We start from the raw sequence: 21,257 nt of genomic DNA on the forward strand, positions 1-21,257 counted from the left end.
AAACCAAGTTGAGCATCTTTAGATTATCTAAAAAAAATGCACTTTTTGCTAATTCATTCCACTTCAGTTATTTCAGACTGATTTATGCAAGGACTAAAACAATAAATCCCATTATAAACTTTGACCAAAGACAGTGCCAGATCTCTTTGAAATGAAAGCATAATAGTGCAGTTAGAAATTAAGTGAAATTGTAGAACACATGAGGAAAGATGTCTCATTAATGCCACTGCTCAAAGCATGAGAAGGCTTTATCTCTGTGGTACATTGCTGGGCATTTTTATTCCAGAAGGACTTGGTCAAGTGAGACTAGATGCAGAAATAATACTTGAATGGCTGTATTCTGAGACAGTTTTTTTATTAGACCAAAATTAAGGCCTTTTTTGACGTTTAAGTAAACCAGAGGGCAGAAACTGGTGAGGCAAAAGAACTGTGCAAGACCAACAATATAATTTGTCCAAGAACATATCATACAGATTGTCTATTAATAAACAGACGTGGAAATTACAACATTTTCTATCAACAGAGTTATGAAATTCTGTAGCAGACTACTCAAGAAAACATAGGATGGGAAGCAGTAAATAGTTTAAAGAGATGGTCATATTTGTACCTGGAAGACTGTAACAATACCTCCATGCCAAAGGTGATCATTCTAAAGAATATCTCAAATAATCCAGTTGCTGAAGCCATAGCCGATATTTTCTGTATCTCTTCCCTTTCAACTGTGGCAAGAGCCTTTTACCAAAACAGACATGAATTGACTAGGAAGGCTGAGAGCTAGTTATCTGAGGGGGCAAATTGAGGAGAAGTTAAAATGTGTTTCTAGAGGGGCTCCACCTTCAATTCTGATTTATTTCTTTTCTAACTTGTTTATTTGCATGTATGCCTAATGTAAGCAGCCTTATGTGAACGAGTTTGTCTGACCATTGCAGCAGCAGTTGCTCTTGTGTTTCTGAGTTACCAGGGTGTTTACAAAAAAAAAAAAAAAAAAAAAAAAAAAAAACAAAAAAACAACCCTGTGGTGATGAAAGACTCTGTCTAGGGAAAATACTAGAAGAGAAATACAACAGTTCTTGAGCTGCAGTTCTGATTTAATTGTCCAAGATTATACATGAATGGTATAACAGATCTAATCCCTGCTGCTCACTTTCTTCAGTGAGATCGAATTGTTGCGCATTATATCCGAGGAGTTTCTGTTAGAATTCTGTTGATGTTTAAAACATATGTTACAGATTTGTTGCCTTTTCACAGATTCCAGAGGAAAAAAGTTACTAAGAGGTGAACTACAAATTTTGAGACTCCATGTTGCTTTGGTACAGAAATTACACAGCTGAACCAGATTCAGTGCTCTCCAGCACATTTGGTATTAGAGACAAGAAGCTTAGACAGCCTGCCCTAGTCAGGGAGAACTGATGGCTTACATTTGAAAAAAAGGATTACCAAACTGGAAAAACTCTTATACTGCTCCCAGTACCGAGGGAGAAGGTCTGCATAGTTTTGGAAATGTTTGGCTTTTGGAATTCCCAGCTGCCTTGAGTTGACTAAAATTTTCCTCTAGTTTTTATTTTTAGAAAACTGTTCTCACTATGCTGCTATTTTCCTCATGTTTTTGTTTATGCTTCCTCAGAAGCAATACCTATTTTAAAAGCCAAGAAAGCAGGGTAAGCTTTATTTTGTAGCAGTTGGTGTGGGATAAATTCAACTTCTTGGACATTTAAGCTCTATTGAGCGTGATCAGCTGTCTCTAAATGCCAGTAGAAGTTCTGGATTGTAAGTTTCCCCCAAATTAGTGAAATAATCAGCAAATCTGATCTTTCTAAATCAATGTTCAAAGGATTTATTATGTAATTTGGTCTACAGAACACTACTCAGCTTGGAAACAATATTTTAGAAGGTAGTTGATCTTGATCCACACTTATTTAAAAATAGCAAAACGCACATTTTTTTTTTTAAAAAGGGAATAAAAATGTTTTTAAGAAGTCCTGAAATAACTTTGTTTGTTCCCTATGTTATTCTTTGCAAGTATTTATGCTCTCTAACCAAGAAAATGAGAGGAAAACATGGTCAGAATATGCTGACTACCACTGTAGTTTTTCCAGCAGTGTGTGTTGTACCATGGAAGAAGCTAAGAGCTTCCTTCCCCTGTTAACTTATGTTTGTTTGTATAACACATTTTAATAAAGCAATTACTAGGAGTTTCACCTCTTCTGGAAGGGATGGTCAACTGGGAAGTTATGGATGTGAAATACAGGATACTCCATTTGCTGACTCACATTTTTTTCCAGACACTTTGGCACATGTGTATTGACTACCCTCATTTTCTGTTTTTGCCTGAAACCCCAAGGAGGAGATGGAAATGTCATTTAGTATTAATATTCTGTTTACAATCTGGAATTTTTTTCTGGATTCAGTTCAGTGCGGTGGAAGGGTGTGTACAGTAGCAGGACTGCTGCCATTTCCACTGTGAGTTACACTGCTCTGAAATCCTTATCTCCCAATGGGCTTTGCTGTTAGAATAAAACAACAGTTATGCCAATGAGAAAATGTCATTACCAACCATAGGAGAATATTACTTATCTAGTGATATTTTAGTTACTGCTGAAGACCCTCGTGTCACTTCTGTGGTGGTATGTCAACCAGCACTCCCCCCCAGTCCTTCCCAGACTGATGGGCTGTTCGATGACACTCACTACCTTGAGATGGCCTGCTCCATTTTTCTCTTCCATTTTACTTTGCCTGCTGTGTAAATTGTTACTGGACCAATGTCTAGACTTCAGCTTCATTAGTACACAGTTAATAAGGCTTACACTTTCCACCATTGCTTTCCTCCAAGGATAATCATATCTCTCCCAAAGGGCAACTTCTTTGTTCTTGTTGCTTTATCTGATATTGTTAAGCTTAGGTTTCCCAGAATATTAATACATTTACACTTTTTTTTGCAGTACTATGCCAGGTCAAGTGCTTTTCCCAATTATCCCATTGTAATTGGGATGCCCGAGGTTTTTGATACACTGCTAGCTGCAAAGTCTTTTCAACAAAGTTTTGAAAACGCTGCTGTGAGCAGTCATGAAAACTCCTGGCAGAGGTTAAGGTGCTTTATCTCTGCATAGCTGATTATAATCCTAATAGAAAAGTAAGGGATGAAAACCACAAGTGGTTTTGGACAAGCTAGTGGTCTAAATTCACTTTGTAGTTTCTTTCCATCGCATTGTTGTCTACACATGTTATTCTAAAGACTGCCCTAATGCAAGGTCTGCACATTGATGATGCTTTAATCTTACTATGGTAGTGTGCTTTACTTCTTCCAAAAGAGAGAAGTTGCTCTATCGTGTTCAAATATTTTCTTATTTCCTTCTCACAACATAAAAAGAATAATGCTTCAGTAAAATCTATGTAGAAGTTTTTACGATGCTTGGTTTTCAGCATCTTTGCCTGGCTTTCTATGGGAAATACTATGAACAATGGTAAGAGATTAGGTCTGCTACCTCAGTTTTGGGTTTTAGTCCGGGTTTGTAAGAGGAGAGAAACTAGACCAACATGACTGTCAGTTGATGTACGTTCTCCCTGTGTTTGTTTGGATGTTTAGGGAGCTCTGGGTGACCGAGGGCCTCCAGGGCCTCAAGGCCCCAAAGGAGTTGAGGTAAGATGAAAAAATCATCCAATTAAGAGATTATGTTTCAAAGTTGTGAGGGGTTAAGAGGGTTACACAACAATGGTTAGATGTGTATGGTGTTGTCAAGCAAAATTTGAAGCTTCTTTTGCATTTTGGCAAGTGTTTTAAAAAATTTTTAGCAGCCTTATGGGGATGTGCATCCCTTATGTGGTTTATTTTAATTTCAGTGGAATCTCAGATAATATATGTCCAGAGCTGTATGTGCTTATTTTAGTTAAACTGGGGACATGGGAGGGAAGGGGGTTAGCTGTATGGAAATAGAAAGCATATACCAATTTAATTACAGTTTCCTAGATACTCTTAAGTAAACACTTAGACCCCTATTAACTGAAAGGGGAGAAAGACAGTTCCTCATCTTAGAGAGTCATCAAGTATTCTTAATTTATCATCATAAAAACCAAAACGTATATCTTGTAGGCTTAAAATAATTAACGTTAAAAATAATTTAGTTGGTGATTCTGAAGATAGATCTCTAGACTTGTAGCTAAATGATGGGCTTCTATGACAGATATTGAGTGAGTGAAAGCTAAATGGTCTGTTTCCAGGTGTTTCTATCAGACCTGGACTCAGATAAACACACATTAAATTTAGGATGATGTAATAAATACAAACAGTTATCTGCAGACTTTCTTTTTTAAAACTAGACTTGTCATCAAGATCATTGAAGTCCTGATTTCTTTTAGGGAGAAGTAGGACCAGCTGGACCTATTGGAGGAGTTGGCCCAAGAGTAAGTATAAGTAATTTTGGTGGGGCAGGCTGTTTTTCAGTAGGAATACTGCTTTGAAATGTAAGTTTGCTGTGAGAAGTGACTGTGATAAAATGACATCTCCTGATTGAATGTGAGTTTTTCCTCAGAACATGCTCAAAGCAGAGCTGGGAGGGGAAATGATTTTCCATACAAAGGGTTTGAAAGGAAATCACTGCTATAGTGCACAAAATATAGTGCTCCTCTGAGACAGATGAAATTGCCATGCACCTCCTAGGGACTGAACCAGCTGATATATCAAAATATTTCAACCGGGGAAGAACCTACTTAGCTCACAGGGTGAAATATAAAGGATGTATGCTTTAAGAAATCTACCAGAAACCTGGCAGATAGTTACTGACAAAAATAAAGCTGGAAGGTCACAATGCTGTTTATGCTGACATGTTTTAAAAGATAGCAGTTTAAAACTATCATCCAATTTTTTGTTAGTTATAAAAATATACTATTCTCTAAGAATATTTCAGTGAACTTGAAGCTTATTTTTAGAAAAATTCTAGGCTAAAATGGATACTAACCTGCTCTAGGGATTACAGGAGTGTCTCTAAGTTTATTGAATGCAATTTAATTGTCTGCCTTTACATGATTTGATTATGTGTGGTAATCACTGACTTGGCTTTCATTCTGGATGACTTCCCATTTCTTGCATGAGTTTGAGAGTATTTTCCACTGTTTTCTGCTTTTAGAATGGATATATGCCTATGTGTTTTTCCTGTTCAGTAGCTAGTCAAAGCTAGGAATTTACTGTTTAAAAATTATATTAAAATATTTGTTTGCCACATAGATTAGGTGTTAAGACAAACAAACCCATACCAAAACAAAAAAAAGGCAAAACACCAAACACAAAACCTTCCCACAAAAGTCTCTTTGCTTTTCAACTGAGGAAAACATGCAAAAAATTAAACAGAATTTCAAAACACTTTGTAACTTTTCAACATTGAGTTTAATCTGTCTGAGCTTCTGCCGAGAGCCTCATGGAAATTCTTATTTGGGCTGCATCATCTTTTGAGTCTCCTCCTTGGGCAGGGCTTCATGGCTGGACAGCAACTCCCATGTGCTGTGGCAATTGGAAAAGAAGAAGCTGCAGTGGGTGACTCATGGGCAATGAGACACCTACCTCCCCATCCTCCACGTCACCGGGCACGCACAGGCCTCCATTGGCTGCTGTCAAAGTGACCCAAGAGGAAAACCTTTTGTGTAACCTAGCAAACTGAAATATTTTTATTCTATTTTGGGTCAATTTGACCTAAATTATTTAGGTATTTATTTCTCTCAGTGGGAAATGTGCACACCATTGGCATGTCTTATGGCTCTCTGGTTTTTCTCTCACAAGAAGTTGTTGAGAGCAGAGTATGTGTTTCTGAAGTGAGCCCCAGGGCTGCTGGCTCTAGCCTTTATTTAGTAGCTTGCTGGCTAACATCCCCTCCTGAAATGAGAGATAGGGGAAGAGGGAATTGTGCTTGATGGGCAGCTCTGCCTGTTTTTCCTCCTTGTCCAGGGCACCAGAGGCTCTTGCCTGGATTCTATGGCTTCTCTTGACTCCAGCTGTTCTACAGCTCCAGGCCAACTTGTTTGTGCTGCTGCTCTGCACTCTGCTTCCACCTCTGCTTGTCCTTGGTGCTTCCCTCCCACGTGGGACACACACTGTGATTGTGTGGGTGAGAGTCACAACCAGGACTGAAATCTCACTTGTGTAGCACGACTGAGTCAGTAAACTGCTGAACACATCTGTCTTCTTAAATTATGCTTCCTTGTCTGCAATTTGATGTTCATTTGATTTACATAGCTTTTGCTTCCATTTTCCATGAAAGGAGTTTTAAGAAGTGGATGTTACATCTGAAAGGAAACACTGTCCCAACTGTGTTGTCACTGCACTAATTAAATGGCCATGGGGGCAGAGGGGGAACCTGAAGCAGTGGTCTGGCCATGCATGGCCCCAAGGCACCATCAGCTGTCAGCTCTGTCTTTAGCTGACAGATGTGTTTAACTTGTGTTTTGCAGCCTCCAGGAGTGGGAATTCTTCATTCTCCTCATCAGTCTGCTTCAGTTGTTTGCCTGGTTTCCAGTCCTTTTTTCTAATGTCTAGCTGTTCTATCTGAAAGCCTTTTGTGTGTTTTTCTCACTACAGCCTTGCTTCCTGCCCCACAGACTTTTTTTTTGTGGGCATGGTTGAATAGGTTAGTCCCCTTTTCAGCCATTGTTACCTTAATTTTCTGGGGCTTGTCTGAAGTAGGTAAAATATCCTTGTAGGTGATTATTGTAAACCTTTCATTATTCTGTTGAAACAATATTAGAACAGATTTCTAGCACTTCTGGAGTCCTCATCTCTTTTACAATTTCAGGTCAAAATATCCAAGCCCTAGTTCAGGTTTAGGCATGTAGCAAGCTGGCAGCCATAAAATTTCACCTAATTTTTCTTCCTCCTCCCTCACCTGCCCTTGTTTCTACCATTTGCTTTTAAAAACATGAGAGAGACCAAAAACCCCTGGGACCCACCTGACCAATGCTGCCATCAGAATAGATCATCTTCTGCTGGAACAGAAGTGAATATGAACCTGCACAGGGGCTCTCAGTTCCAGCTCAAAAAGGAATTTCCAGCTGTCTAAAGCAACTAGAGACAAAACTGAGGATGTTCCCCTGTTTACTCAGGATATATCTAGATCCAAAGACCTCAGTCTGTCTCAGCTTTAGAAGAGGTGTTTAAACTGAATCTGATTGCATCATTTGATGTTTCATTAATTCCTTTCCAAACCTTCCCACCTATTCTATTCCAAAGTCAAATACTTACATTCTCTTAAATTAATCCTTCTGCATAAAAAAACCCTGATTTTTTGGTGTTTGCTTATTTGTCCTGTGAGAATACAGGAGTTGCCATACTAAAGATGTGGCTGTTTATTCAGTGTCCACCCACTTAACCCTCTCTCTCAATGGCTATCAAATATTAACACTGTAACTGTCACTGTAGCTCAGCTCAGTCAGTGCAAGCATTGGTTTGGTTTTTTGTTTGTTTTTTTTTGGTATCTTCATTGCTGGAGAAAAAATGCCTTTAAAAGAGTGGAGATTGTTTTAAATCAGAAAGTAAAAAGGAACTGTTGCAAGTTGATTCCTTTATGAGAGATATGTGTTAAATAGAAGCTGGAATTTGTATAGTCACAAGATTAGCAGTTTCTCCTGATGGTAGTGGAAAATGTTCTCAAATCTGCCCCATGCCCCCAATGCAGTTTTTTTTGGAAGTGCCTCCCTGTGGGCTGAAGGCATGTAGGAACCCTATGGAGGGATTGAAATAGAGTGACAGTGAGAGATATTTATATTAATATGTACACACCTGTACCTACCAGCTGTGAGGTGAAAGGAAGCACAGTTGGCTGCTGTTTCCTGAAAGAGAAGGGTAGAACTTGCAGTTAATATTTTAGGAAACAGACATTTCCTTTGGGATTACCCTGACCTGGAAGAGTAATTTTCTCAGGGGTTTGCAAGTAGAAAAGCAGCCATCCCTACTTTAACCTTCTGTCAGTGGCTTTTACTCTATGTGTAAATGTATTGTATTTCTGTTTAAAGCCAACTCCATGTGTTTCAGATTGCTTTACCAGTTAAATCCACTTGTTCCATTTTCTGATCAACTTCCATCTGTTCTGTGTCCTTTGCAGCTAGTACATAGGCGAGGAATGACAGCCAAGAAACCTTTACAAGCTGTAACTCCAGTTCAGCTCTCTTAAGGCTTAAACTTATCAAGGTAGCTAATAGGAGCCACTAGTTTCTTTTGATGAATCTCACTTAAAACATTTTTATGTTACAGTCTTGCTGTATAGAAAGACCTCAAGTTTCTTTACAACAAAGTAGTCAAAAAGCATGCAGTGACCTGCAGAAGCCCGTCACTTGTTCTTTGTTAAGCCTTGCGGAAAAACAGGACTTGCTTTATCTGGTTCTCTCAGAACTGCATGGTCTTTTCTCTCTGCACTCTTGGCTTTACCATATATTAGTCCATCGGCAAAAACAAAAATATGTTCCCAAAGTGATTTTATTTGTTGGGCAGAATGAAATCACTCAGGTAGGCCAAGAGAATGAGAGTAATAGAAAGTGATTAATACGAGAAGTCATGGAACCTGCTGAGACAATTTAATACAATTTTAAGCCATATAGAGAATTTCTCTGATGCTCAGAAACTAACATACACATACTCTGAAAGACAGGAACAGAGCAACTGAGGCAAAAGAGCCAAATGAAAAAATGCCATCTCTTTTTAAGAAATGTTTTATTATCTGTTGCTTTATCTGCTCTTTTCTCAGCTTATGTGGAATGGAAAACTCTTATTACGGACTCTGGCGATTCCAGTTATTCCCTTTGCTGGAACAGCGGCTGATAATTTCTTTTTAGGACAAATCTGCATGGTTTTGATACTGAATCGTTAAAATGTTGAATTAATTTTCTTTCTCCAGTTGTCAGCCTCCAGCGATCTCATCAGCAACTTGCTCAAGGGCCAGGTCCAGTCCCCTGGACCTTTGCTTGCTGGACCAGGGCCTTTCCTCAGAGCAGATGGGGAAAGTTTGTCTAGGCAGGGCTGTGCTGTCCAGATAGACAAATGGTCAGGCCATGTTTTATGTTGTAGAGGAAGTAAAGTATACTGGGAGGGAAAGCAATTTCTTAAAAGGCAGACATAATTACGTTATAAACATCTAATTGAAAATTAAGGGGGAAAGCTTTCTGGTTTGTGTGCCTTTGTGAGTCTGTGTGAGTGTGACGACAGGGGGAGGGATGCATGTTGTAAAGTGCTTCAAAGATCCTGTCCCTTTGTGGCCTCCTGCTCTGATTGATGTTGCTGTATTTCTTCTGGCTAACAGTGTTATTACCACAATATCATAGCAACAAGATCTGTCAGCAGTAAAATGCTAGTGGAGAGAAATGAGGCTCAAAATCATCAATTTTCTGAATAAGGAGAAGAGGGTGTTTGAGCTGATTTTGTCTGGTTGAGGAAGAACAGTTATGACAGCAGTCCCTGAAGTCTAAGCATATGTTGAGTCCCTATTCTGCTGGAATTAACCAGGAGAGAACACTGTCTTGCCTTTTTTTTTTTTTTTTTTTTTTTTTTTGTCTCCCTAATATGTTTTTTGCAAAGTGAAATTGAAATGTGTTTCAATCTTGGATTGCGACAGTTTTTCCTCAGTGTGAACTGCTGTAAGACTTATTACAAATTTTGCTTACTGTTCCAGTATTTGATGAAATATTCAACAGTGTATTTTCAGATACATATTTCTAAATACACTTGCTTAAATTTTTTTGTATTAAATATTACTAAACTGTACATTTTTAGTGCATGTATTTTGATAAATATATAAACTGGGATGAAATTACCTTTTTAAAATAAAATATTTACAACATTTTATTCCAATCCTTGTTTTAGGGAAAGCCAGGACAGAAAGGTTATGTAGGTGATCTTGGACCAGAAGGTTTAAAGGTAAGTGATGGTCTTATTATGAAATAGAATGTATTTGGGATAGAGTTATACAGAGCTATTTACAGTGGCATGTCAGTGGAAGCATATGAGCACACATGCTTCCAAAGAATATAAATGTATATCATACTGATGATTCTGCTTTCTTGCAAGATCCCATTTTGAAAAAGGACGAAATTGTGCAGCTCTAGGAGACAGGGATGTGTGAGTAAAGACTGCACCTGCTAAAATGAAATCAAACAGTCTGGGAATGTGAGGGTACCTGGACCAGGGGCAACGAGGGACTCAGGGCAGCTCCTACACTGGCAGGATTTGGGAAGTGTGCATGGGGATGAGATGAAGTGCTGCAGCTCAAAAGAGGAGCTCCTGGCAGCAGAATTTCCCAGTGCTGCCCTGTAATCTGTAAACAGTATGCAAATAACTGTTCATCAGTTATTAGATAACTGAGATTATTGTCCCAGCCAGATAATCAGTAGTGCTTATACACCCAGCTTCCACCTATGAAATACACAGCAAAACGTTCCAGTCATGTAACAGTGTTATTTTGGAGAACAGAATTAATTAATACTTAATGATGGTTTCAAGATTTTGGGGGAAGAGGGATAAGTTTGTTAAAATGTCATTCAAATGTCACTTTTCCTAATATTTCATAACAAAATGACAGTAATCAATAAAGTGCACAAGCAATATCTACCTTTGAAGCAGTAGTGAAACAGTGAAGGTAATTTGCTGAAAGAAAGACTTAAATAAAAATAGAATAATGAATTTATAGTGTTTGCTGACCTAATGTGTTCATGAGCACTTAATTGATAGTTTTTATTTTTGCAGGCAAATCCTGAATACATTAGGACATAATTTTAACAAATCAAAATTAGCCACTGACAAAATTTGTTTTGGTTACTTAATTTTAGCTTTTAAAGTTTTAATTGGCACATGTAATTTAGAAAATAAAGAGGCTCCTAGGAAAACAGAGGACTTTAATATACACATATGAAAGAAATTACTTTTCTGGTGAACTAGATCATCTGTTTTCTACATTTAACAGGGAGAACAAGGAGACCAAGGAAACCTTGGAAAAACTGGTGAAGCAGTAAGCTTGAATTCTCTTTCTGGTTTAATTTTTAATTCTGTTTTATTTGAGTGTGAATGAATAATTGATTGCAGACATTGTCTGATGAATTTTGCCTGTATTTGAAGCTGTAGGATGTCAGTTATACCTTTGAAATCTTTAAGATTCATACCATTTAAAGAAATTTTCCCATTTTAAGCATTTTCCAAAATGAATTCTGCTTTTCTCCCAATATGTTGTGTGAATATTGCAGGTGGTTGTAAGGATTTTCCAAGGCACGTTCATGTAAGTGAACGAGTGATCCTTTTCCAGTACATCTTTTGAGAGGCTGCATTTAGCCTGATGTATTTTGCAGACTTGTTCTGTCTATGCTCCATAAAATCAGAGCTCAAGGTGACCTTGTGGTGACATGTAGTTCATCCTCTTCTGTCTAGGAAGGATCTGTTATCTTTGCATAATTTCTGACAAATATTTGTCTAACCAGTTATTAAAAAGTTCCAAGACCAGGGCTTCTCTATTTAAAAAAAAAAAGTTCTTTCACTTGTGTAACCTGATTCCTTTCTGCTGGAAACAGCATTTTACATATGGTGGTTGTTATTCTGTGCCTCTTTCATTCTTTCTTTTCAGGCTTAACAGTCCAATTCAATTAGCCTGTTATGTTTTTGAGATAATTTAAGTCACATTCTAATTCCCCTGTAGTCTGTTTCCAATTCATCCAAACATCTATGACTCCAGCCTACTGCCCAAACTGCTAAGAATACTGAGAAAGGAAACTGCCGCTTACAAGCCTACTTCTTGCATAGATGTGCTCCCTTTTACAGCAGTAAAATCCTATCCTATTCTTCTTTTTTTAAAGACCTGATCTCTCTCAGTTCTTCCACTGCAGGTGCTTTTTCAGTTGATAGTTATCTTTGAAACATACAAGTTTGGAATTCTCCTCTACTTAACTTCATCCCCTGCCCTTCTGTATTTTTAACTTTTGTCTGGGATTTATGAGCAGATGTAAGCATGTTGGCCCATGCTTGAGTTACCCAAATATGGTGTAGAAAACAATTAAATTGATTTTATTTCTAGAGTTAACCTATGCTGAGGAGAGATACCATGCCTTGGTTTGGGCTTAGTGCTGTACTACTCACACAGACTCTGTTCACCTTAGTTGGGAGTCAGAGTTAGCTCCCCATTGTCTGCCAAATACCGAGCAGATGTACCTGAGGCACCGCATCAAATGGCTGGTTACTGCAGAAATGTTACAAACTGCTTCTTGGTGAAGTCCAGCTCCACTGTGCACTCTGGAGGTTGTGCTCTGGGGAAGGGGACTGAGAAGCTGCAGCCTCAGTCTGGTAAAAGTATCTGCTTACAAAGGAACCAACAGTGCCATGACATGCCATAAGGTGCCCTTGAAAGTCATCCAGTGTATCTCTAAGGGTGGCTTTTATTACATGTGAATTCTGGTTTTCAGCCTGTAACATGTCAGGGAAAACTGATAGCATTTATGATGTTGTACAGTGCCTCAACAACAAAAACCTCAACAAAAGACAAATACAGGCTCAGTCTTAAATCATTACAACAATATTAGTGCATGAAACAGTCTCAGAAGATAGTTACTGAACCTAAACTTTCCGGATTTGACATAGAATATTTTTTTGCTCCACAATGAGCTTGAATTCACTGAACAAATTTTCCACAACTCAGATATTTTGTATGAACATAATGTCTTTCACCACTAAAAGAGCTCCATTCTGTGTAGTAATTATTAGCTCTAACTCATAATCAATGATGATACATTGCAGTGATGTTAAATAAAATCATCACACCAGCTACCTAACTATAGTCAGGGTCAAGCTGCAAGAAATAAAAAATACTTTCTATGCCAAACAAGGGGATGTTGCAACCCTGTTACAATGATGTAAAGAAAGACAATTATGGCTAATCATTAATTACCATTTCCCACATGTGATAGTTGGAGAATTTACATGTGATACAGGATGGCACACGGTACCTGAAAACCAAAATAGTTTCTAAGTTATTGATAAATATTTATTATTTTTACCTGTGGATTGTAGAATATCTTCTGATTTATGTACATGTATCTAATCAAAGGAGCTTCATAGGCCCTTGATCTGTTGTTACCTTTGCATTATCTGGCAGCAGAGGACCAGTGCCCACTACATGATCTTTAGGGGCATAATATATATTTTTGTTGTCATTGTGGCCAGTGGTGAAACACCTAGAGGAGTCAGAAGCACACTCAACTCAGAACTTTCAAAGCCCCTTTCTTTCACCTAATTCACCACTGCAATCTGTAACAGTTAAGCTTTTCCAAAAGGAATTGAAAAGTACTAACAGGATGATGATGGTTTTTCTCATATGCATAAAATGTTTTTGCAGACATGAGTCCTGATGCAAAATATTCACTTCTGTATGCTTTGGACACACACTTTGCTTCCAGCTTCTCAACAGCTTCTGTTTGTAACAAGTAATTTCTCTTTCCCTTGGTGTGCACATGGAGTATGGACTTCTTAATTCACAGATAAACCCACTCCCTGCTGTTCAGTATTGGCTCTGGTGGCATGAGGACATCTCTGGAATCAAACATGCCACACACAAAACAAACAAACAAAAACTTTGAAAAACAGAAGTTTGAAAAACAAAGTACAAGATCAAAGTACAAGTGCTACCAGCCACTGGGACAGATTTTGAGATGGAGTCAAAAAAGGTATGGAGGGGCATATCTGTCCTTACTGATGCCTTGTGCAGTTTGTGTGCTACCAAGTGCTTGGTGACACTAAATACAGAAAGGAACTGTACAAATAGCAGTAAAAAATGTGCAAATACTGTAAAGTTTATTTAATTTTAAATGCAAGGGCAAAAAGAAGTTGAAAAAATGTTGATAATAAGCCCAATGTCTAAAGAATTCTGTGTATTTGGTTTCTCCCTTCTGCACCATGACCTCACCAGCTTCCCTTTTTTGGCTCATCTATGGTTTTCTGTTTATTCATTACATCTATGGACAGACTTCTTCAAATTACAGGATATATCACATATTTTCAAGTCCATGGTTAAAATATATTATACTGGTTTTTAGCTATGGGGAATCCATCATAGCATTCCAGTTTTCCAAATGAAAACTAGTGCATATCCTGAATAAGCTGTCCAAAGAAGCAATTTTGCAATAATAAATCCTGTAAATGCTGAATTCATTGAAAATTATGCCATGACCACATGTGCCTGTCTGCTATTGATACCAAAGGGTTGTACCAATATTTTTCTTCTGTTTCTTTCAATTTGCTTAGTTCCCCTGGTATCATCCATCTCCTGTCATTGATAAAAACGTCTGCCACTGCTGTTTGAGGTGCCAAAATCGTTATTCCTTTTCTGTAGCAGCTTTCCTAGGTCCTGTTTAATACCTGCTTTGAAGAACACAGGTGGCAACTCTGCACAAGCAGAGAAATTTCAACAGCGGGAAATTGGACTAGAACACTTGATTTTTCAGCCTAGTAAGGTGGAATATGTGCTGAAATACAGCTCTGTCAATAGGCTAGAAGCCACAGCATCCAACATTTCTTAGGTGACATGAAGCTGCTGATTCTTCAGAGCACATTTCTGCCAAAATATTTCTGGATGCTTGTCCACTGTGGAAACAGAGTAGACTAAATTTATAAAATGTTCGCTGTGCTCGTAAGCATAAATGACACACATTTAAGAGTGGATCAGGAGTGTGCTTAAAGTCAGACTTCAGACACTATTCCTTAACCAAGTCCTACAACAAAAATTGTTTTTCTGGCTACAGCATATGTTGTGTTTGTTTAAAGAGGAAGGGCAGCAGATCGAGGTGGGGCTGCTAGGTTCAGCAGAGCCCTGAGCTGTGGTAGAATCCAGCAGCTGTTCCTTGCTGCAGGATATTTGGTTAACTGCAGGACCAACAGGTCCAATTGAAGAGGGATTGGTTAAGATAGTGAGAAGCAAGGGAAAGCAGACAGAGCAAATGTACACTGCTGATGAGACAAAATCTTTTGGAAGCCATGCCAAAAGAAACAACCCCTTCAGCTACTGAGAAAATTCCCCTTACATTTTGGGGGAGGAAAATCTGACTTTGCTGACATGTGCAACTGGATTTTTTTATGTATAGATAAGATGCTGTTCAGTGATGGACAGCAAATATTTGAAACTAACTTCAAGCATCTCATACAAATGATCTATTTGTTAAAATGTCAGGGATGATTTCAGAAAATAATTTATTTAATTATTCAGAACTCATCTGAGTTTGAAACAGTTGTTTTCCAGGACTATTTTAGTTTGATAATGCTTGTCTTTATGCAGGCTGCACCACTCTGAGTGACTAAGTGCAAGTTAATTCCTATTTTTCCGTGCCAACTCTGTTAAAGAAATTCAACCTGTACACTTCTGAATTAGAAATCCTTGAAGTTTATACACACATTGAGACAGAGTAGAAGAGTAGAACTGTCAGATGTAGTATGTGCAACTGGTGTCAAAAGGCAGAGTTCATGAACACAAATCCTGGAAAAATAATCTTCAGAAATTACATGTCAGCAAATTTCTCTGGTTGAACATAGTTTTTGAAATAACAGAAGGAAACCAAGCTGAAATAAAAAGTGCTTTGCCATGAAAAAAACCCTTACAATGCAGCAAAGGAAAACCAGTGATGTTCAGGCTGTCGGTGGCAGCTCCAGAGCAGGCTGCAAGTCGTCAGTCTGCAGGAGTCTGTGAATGGCAATAAAATGCTGCAGGCAGGCCATGTGCCTTGTAGCTGAGTTGCCTTTGGGAGGAATTACCTAAAGTAATTACCACATCTTTCAGAGAGGTAAAAATTAGCTGGATTAGGCACCAGGGATGCATAATTCAGGGAGAATGGAAATTGCAATTCCTTTTGCTTGGAGAAAAGATTAAGTGAACTTTAACTGATGTGTTCAGGATGCTCAACAGAAGTTGTTTGAATTATCCTGAAAACTCTGGGCTTTAGGGATATACGAAAGAGAATTTTAAACCACAGGCCAAAAGATAAGTCAACTGAGGAAAGCCTTTTTTTTTTTTTTTCAAAGTCTGGTGAATGCATGGGGCATTGCCAAGGGTTTCCAAAGGAGGAACTGCTTCAGTTGCTTTCAGAAAGAAGTTGGATAGAGATTATTGTGGGTTCTATTAAACACTTAACAGTGAATGGTAATAAAGGTACTTCTGTGTCTTAGGTTGTGCTTCTTGTTTCTACCCTACATGACCTGATATGCTGTAGTTCCTGCTGAGACCAGTGGAGAAAGAGGTTACAGTAGCTAGAAGTTAGCTTTATCAAGCCATTGCTCATTTTTCTTGAAGATTTTTTGCTAGTGGTTTTCTTTATCATTTGGTTTCAGCTGTTTTTCAGGGTTCATGGTATCTGCAGTTTAGCTTCTAAGGTTTTGTCAGTGAGCACATCCTTCCCCCCACTTGGTCAGGCAGCTTCCCTTAAATGCAAGCATTCCTCTACAAGTGCTATCAAACAGAACTACCCTGCTTTACAATGCAAGCAAAATTTAATCCATTTTTTTATTTCTTAAAACTGCTGTTGAGTAGATGATTGGTGCCAGTACATTTTGCCTTTCAACAGGCAAATCACATTGGCCATAGCAAATCACAGATTTTCACTCAGATTATCAACAGACAGAAAATTAATAGAAAAATGTTCTTGTGACAAGATAGTATTTCAAATGTATTATGCCATCTCATTAAATGAATGTTGAATAAAAACATTTGAGAACGCTGAACTGTAAATGAACTAGCACTGGATTGGAAAATTTTCAATTATCACAGAAGAACACATTAAAGTACAACCTGGCAGGTAACTGCTGCCATGGGAATGTTTGGAACTAGCTGTATATTCATTTCTCACTACCAGGTTTTTCAATGGATTACTCCATACTTGGGTTTGCATTAAGTGTACAATGTGTTTTCAATTATTCAACTACAGTCCAGTTTCTAACACGGAGCATGTGTCCTGGCAAGGTGTTTTTGTCTTTCTCAGGCATGTGCTAGTTGTGAGATCTGGTCTCTGATTCATTTTCTACAAAATGCTCCTGTCAAGAAGGTTTCTAAAATGCTGCTATTATGCTGCTGTTGTCACTGGAGACTTTACACAAGTCTTTGTAAATGAAAGTTGATGACTATTTTTTTAATAAGTTGCTGATTTCTTTTTTTAATCACTTCAGGATTTTGCTTCACTTTTTTGTTTTCTAATACATTCAGTTTTATATTTGGAATCCACCACTGCTCCCCAGAGGATTGAAGGGATGCTGGAAGACATTGATTCAACAGATCTGCTTTGGACTGTATTCATTTTCTTACATAAGATGGAGAGAGAGTTGAAACCTCAATCCAGTCCTTGTAGCTGGTCTTTATTACAATCTAGTCCAAATCTGGGATTTTAAGAGACACATGATCTTACAGAAAGTCTGTCAGGAATGATGTAGGGAATACACCACTTTATGGCTAATATGTTAACAGAACAAGATGTTTTGCTCTCTGTACTTTCTTTTCACTGAATGCTGTGAATTGTGTGAAAATTCAAGATTCTGTCCTTAAGTTTTTTGGCTCTCTTGCTGGTGTGCATATCAGCCCTAGCATTTTCTCAGTCTCAGATACTTGACCTCTGCTTTGAATAGAGGGGTGGAAGAGCATTTAGTTAACCTGTAATGAATTTCTTTCCCCTTCATACCTAGTGAAGTCCCTGTTGCTTTTAGCATTTCACTGGCTGCACTTCTAGTCATCTCGACTGTTGTTTTGCTTTCCATAGATATCCAATTCCTGGTATGCCAAATTTCTTTTGCATCTTTTTATCGGCCTTCTTAGTGCTTTTGCCATAAATTTTCTTAACTACTTTTGAGGAATAGCCAATGTATAAAGAACTTTCTATTTAACAGCCAGCTTCTCTCCTATCTCTGGAGGGTGCCAGAGGTTTGCCCTAATGTGCTAGGGAATACAGCAGCACATTCACAGTCACTGCTTCCTAGTCATTCCTGCTCTTTCAGCCCAGAGCAACCAAATTGGGGAGACAGTACTTCTGAATTGAAAAGAGAACTTGATCAGAGGCTGTATATTAAATGATTCACTGCTGGGGCAAGGCACAGCTCTCCATCTTTCTGATCAGCATCTTCAGTCCTGTCAACAGCATGGCATTGGGTGGGAGATCAGGAATGTCTCTGTGGAAAGAGAATAGGTCTGAGTTTCACCTTGGCTCCAATTATGTCTTCTGTTCTTTCCAGAATAAGGGAATCAAAGTGATTAATCTTTAGCATTTTGAAACTGTACCTCCACACCTCTTACCTTGATAAGCAAGAGTACAGGGTAATTCTTTGTCTCACAGATTTCTGCCTGCTACTGAGGCCTACTGTTGGCTCTGACTGGGAGCTCTCACTCTCAGAATTCATCACAAAAGTCCCTCATTGCTGCCAGTGACGTCTGGGCAATAGCCTCAGTGCCAGTATCACCAGGACCCATCTTTGGCTGCTGCCAAGGCAAGAGGCATCTCAGTTCTGACATATAATACACAAGTTCCCACACATAATATATCAGTCCAGCGGCCACGGAGGTGCCTGCTTATCTCTTTAGTTCCTTCCATAAAGTAATTTGTGCCAGTATTGTCAGCCTCAAAAGTAGCTGTAGCACTGGCTCATTGCCATATGTTTAAACTGTGGCATTTCCAGCATAGCTAGCAGTCCAAGAGAACAAGTAATCATAAAATCTCTACTTACTTTGCACCTATTCTGTTAAAGGACTTGAGGCTGAACTTTATTCAGATTATATAGATAAAGTCTGCATTTTAATTTTTTTAAGTAATGGCTTTTTTTTTTTTTGAAATTGCACTTCAATGCCAGTGTAGTGCTACTAATGCTAGTTCCTTCCTAAACACATAAAGGAGGCAATGCCAATGTGTGAATTGACATAACTCTCTTTTTTTCCCTTTTTAAAATGTTACAGATATTGTGTGTTATATCACTACTGGGAGCTTCCACATTTCTGCCATGTTCCAAGGGCAGCCGTGCAATGTACTCTGGGCACTTAGTGCTTTTTCTTCAAGCTTGTTGCGTCATATTTTTCTCAATTAGAACCTTGAGCTATAATTTCTTTTTCTGTTAGCTTTCATAATAAAGTAGGTATTGTAAGCAGTGGGAATAATTTTTTTAAAAGTACTTCCTCTCCTGTTTCCCATTCCATATGGTTGTACTTGTTCCATCCAGTGGAAATTTGTGAGAGAGCCTCAGGGGAGAATTATTTCATTTTTGAATGCCTAAAAGGCTCTTATCCTCTGACTTCTAAAGCCTTTAGGGCTACTACTCTTGAAGGGAAAATTCTGACAACACCTGATCCAATATAATTTTTGTTTTGACTGCATTTTACTTTGTTCCACTGAATTTATTCCCTTTGAAATTTGTGGTCAGATTGAAGCACTAGCTGAGCAATTATCACCTTTATTTGTATGTTTGTAAGTCTTTTAGCAGTGCAAGGTTGAGCTGAGTGGCAGATCTACGTTGGTAGGGTAGTATCGTGATGAAATGGATGCAGTTTCCCTTCTGGCAGTAGCTGTTTGCAGTTGGTATGCCGAGACGCAGGGCTCCTCCTGCCTGGCCTGCGAGCCAGGGTACCTCGTGCAGCCCCGGCTGTCCCCAGGTGCACTCAGACAGACATGGGGCTCTCTGTGGGGAGGAATTGGGCCCTCTCTGCTGCTGGAGAGCTGCTGACCATGAACTAGTATAGACATCAAGCAAGTAAAAGTCTGCTTTCTCTTTATACAGGGATCAGCTGGCTTACCTGGAGAAGCTGGGCCATCTGGAAACCTTGGTGAAAAGGTATAATAATGTATCTGACTACTCAGCAGCTTTGAAAACCATTGGGGTGATAAAGTAGTGGTGAGAGATCATTTACTGACCACTGTCAGAGCTAATATTCCTGTAGCTATTTCAGAGCATGGGGATGTAAAAACTGGTAAACCAAATGTCCTTATTCGAGGTATGTATCTGATATCCTTGATTTTACTTCACAGTTAATTTAGGGTTGATGGATTTGATACCTTTCTTATATCGCTTTACTATACTGCTATTGTTTCAGAGAAACTGGCATGTATTATACTTGTTTTATACAGTACTCACTGGTTTTGCACTATTACATAATGAAGACAAAAGTAGAAAGGTACAACTTGGCTGTATATATTAACTGAATAAAAAAGATGACAGTTTTGTCTGCTGTGCAGTAACAGTTGTGAAAGCAAAGTCTGGCAGACTCAATGTGACTAGAACAGTATAAATAGCTTAAGTGTATTTGACATGGTTTTATTTAGGTGAAGTATTATAAAACTGAAAAACAGGAAACTATTACAGGATTGCTTCAATTATGATAAAAACAATTATTTGTCAGAATGATGCAGCACCATTTGTATTTCTTTCCTGCAGGGCTGAATTATTTCACCTAGATTGGTGTCTGTTATTTAGATATTTTATTGAGGAAGTCTTAATCTACTATTAGGAATTCCATTAAAATCTGATTATAATTTATATAATCTGTGAAGGGAAATACACCTGCTTTAGATGTAGACAAATCTCATATGGTTTTGGTGGTAATATCATCTTAGAATTTCATGTCAAAGGATTATTATTCTTCATAATTACACTTGGCCCAAAAAGAGTGCCTTGTGATACTGCTGCTTGTTTAGCTAGGAGGGGAAAGGCAGTAAAAGACTAATTAATTTATCATCAGCAAATGGAAGGAAGCTTCTTCATGGTGCAATAATTGTCACTGCTATGCTGTTTCTGTAGAATTTATTGTCTTCCTTTCTTATGGATTAAGTAGTGCAAAGTAACACATGCTATGTGGATTTAAATGACAAATGTATTTCCAGCATAATTACAGTATGCAATATAAAATGTACTGTTATTACTATCTCATGTGCACTATTTGTAATAAAAGTGTGATCTTCTGAGGATAATCTACAGCTAAGTCTGATATTTGGGTTGGGTGTGACATGAATGAAAGGTAAAAAGGTGTGGAAGACCAGAAAAACACCCTTCCTGCTTCCCCTACTCAAGTTGCTTCAGCAGCTGTTGAAGGGCTGGCCTTCCTTTTAGAGCTGTGCTTTCCTAACACAAACTGAAGAAAAGAGGAAGAGAAAAAAATTTGTCTTTTTTCTTTGTTTGCTGTCCTGAATTTTATGGATTAAGGAACATACTATAAATATGATGCACCCAACAGAGAGAAAACATCTTCTAGAAGAAATTCTCAGAGACTGATGTAGTCAAACTTCTTGTTCAGTTTTCTAGGAAAAAA

General features: G+C 38.3%; 1 protein-coding gene across 2 annotated transcripts in view; it reads left to right on the forward strand.

Moving 5' to 3' along the window:
* The window catches only part of COL24A1 (collagen type XXIV alpha 1 chain), a 155,693-nt gene that overhangs the window by 91,237 nt on the left and 43,199 nt on the right, over positions 1–21,257 (forward strand). For both annotated transcript variants that reach the window (XM_068199882.1, XM_068199883.1), the window contains 5 exons: positions 3,584–3,637; positions 4,354–4,398; positions 9,833–9,886; positions 10,929–10,973; positions 19,733–19,786. In XM_068199882.1, the coding sequence (XP_068055983.1) occupies positions 3,584–3,637; positions 4,354–4,398; positions 9,833–9,886; positions 10,929–10,973; positions 19,733–19,786 (252 nt within the window). The remainder of the gene's footprint in view (positions 1–3,583; positions 3,638–4,353; positions 4,399–9,832; positions 9,887–10,928; positions 10,974–19,732; positions 19,787–21,257) is intronic.

Source organism: Anomalospiza imberbis, chromosome 9 (genome assembly GCF_031753505.1).
Source record: "Anomalospiza imberbis isolate Cuckoo-Finch-1a 21T00152 chromosome 9, ASM3175350v1, whole genome shotgun sequence".
Lineage (NCBI taxonomy): Eukaryota > Metazoa > Chordata > Aves > Passeriformes > Viduidae > Anomalospiza > Anomalospiza imberbis.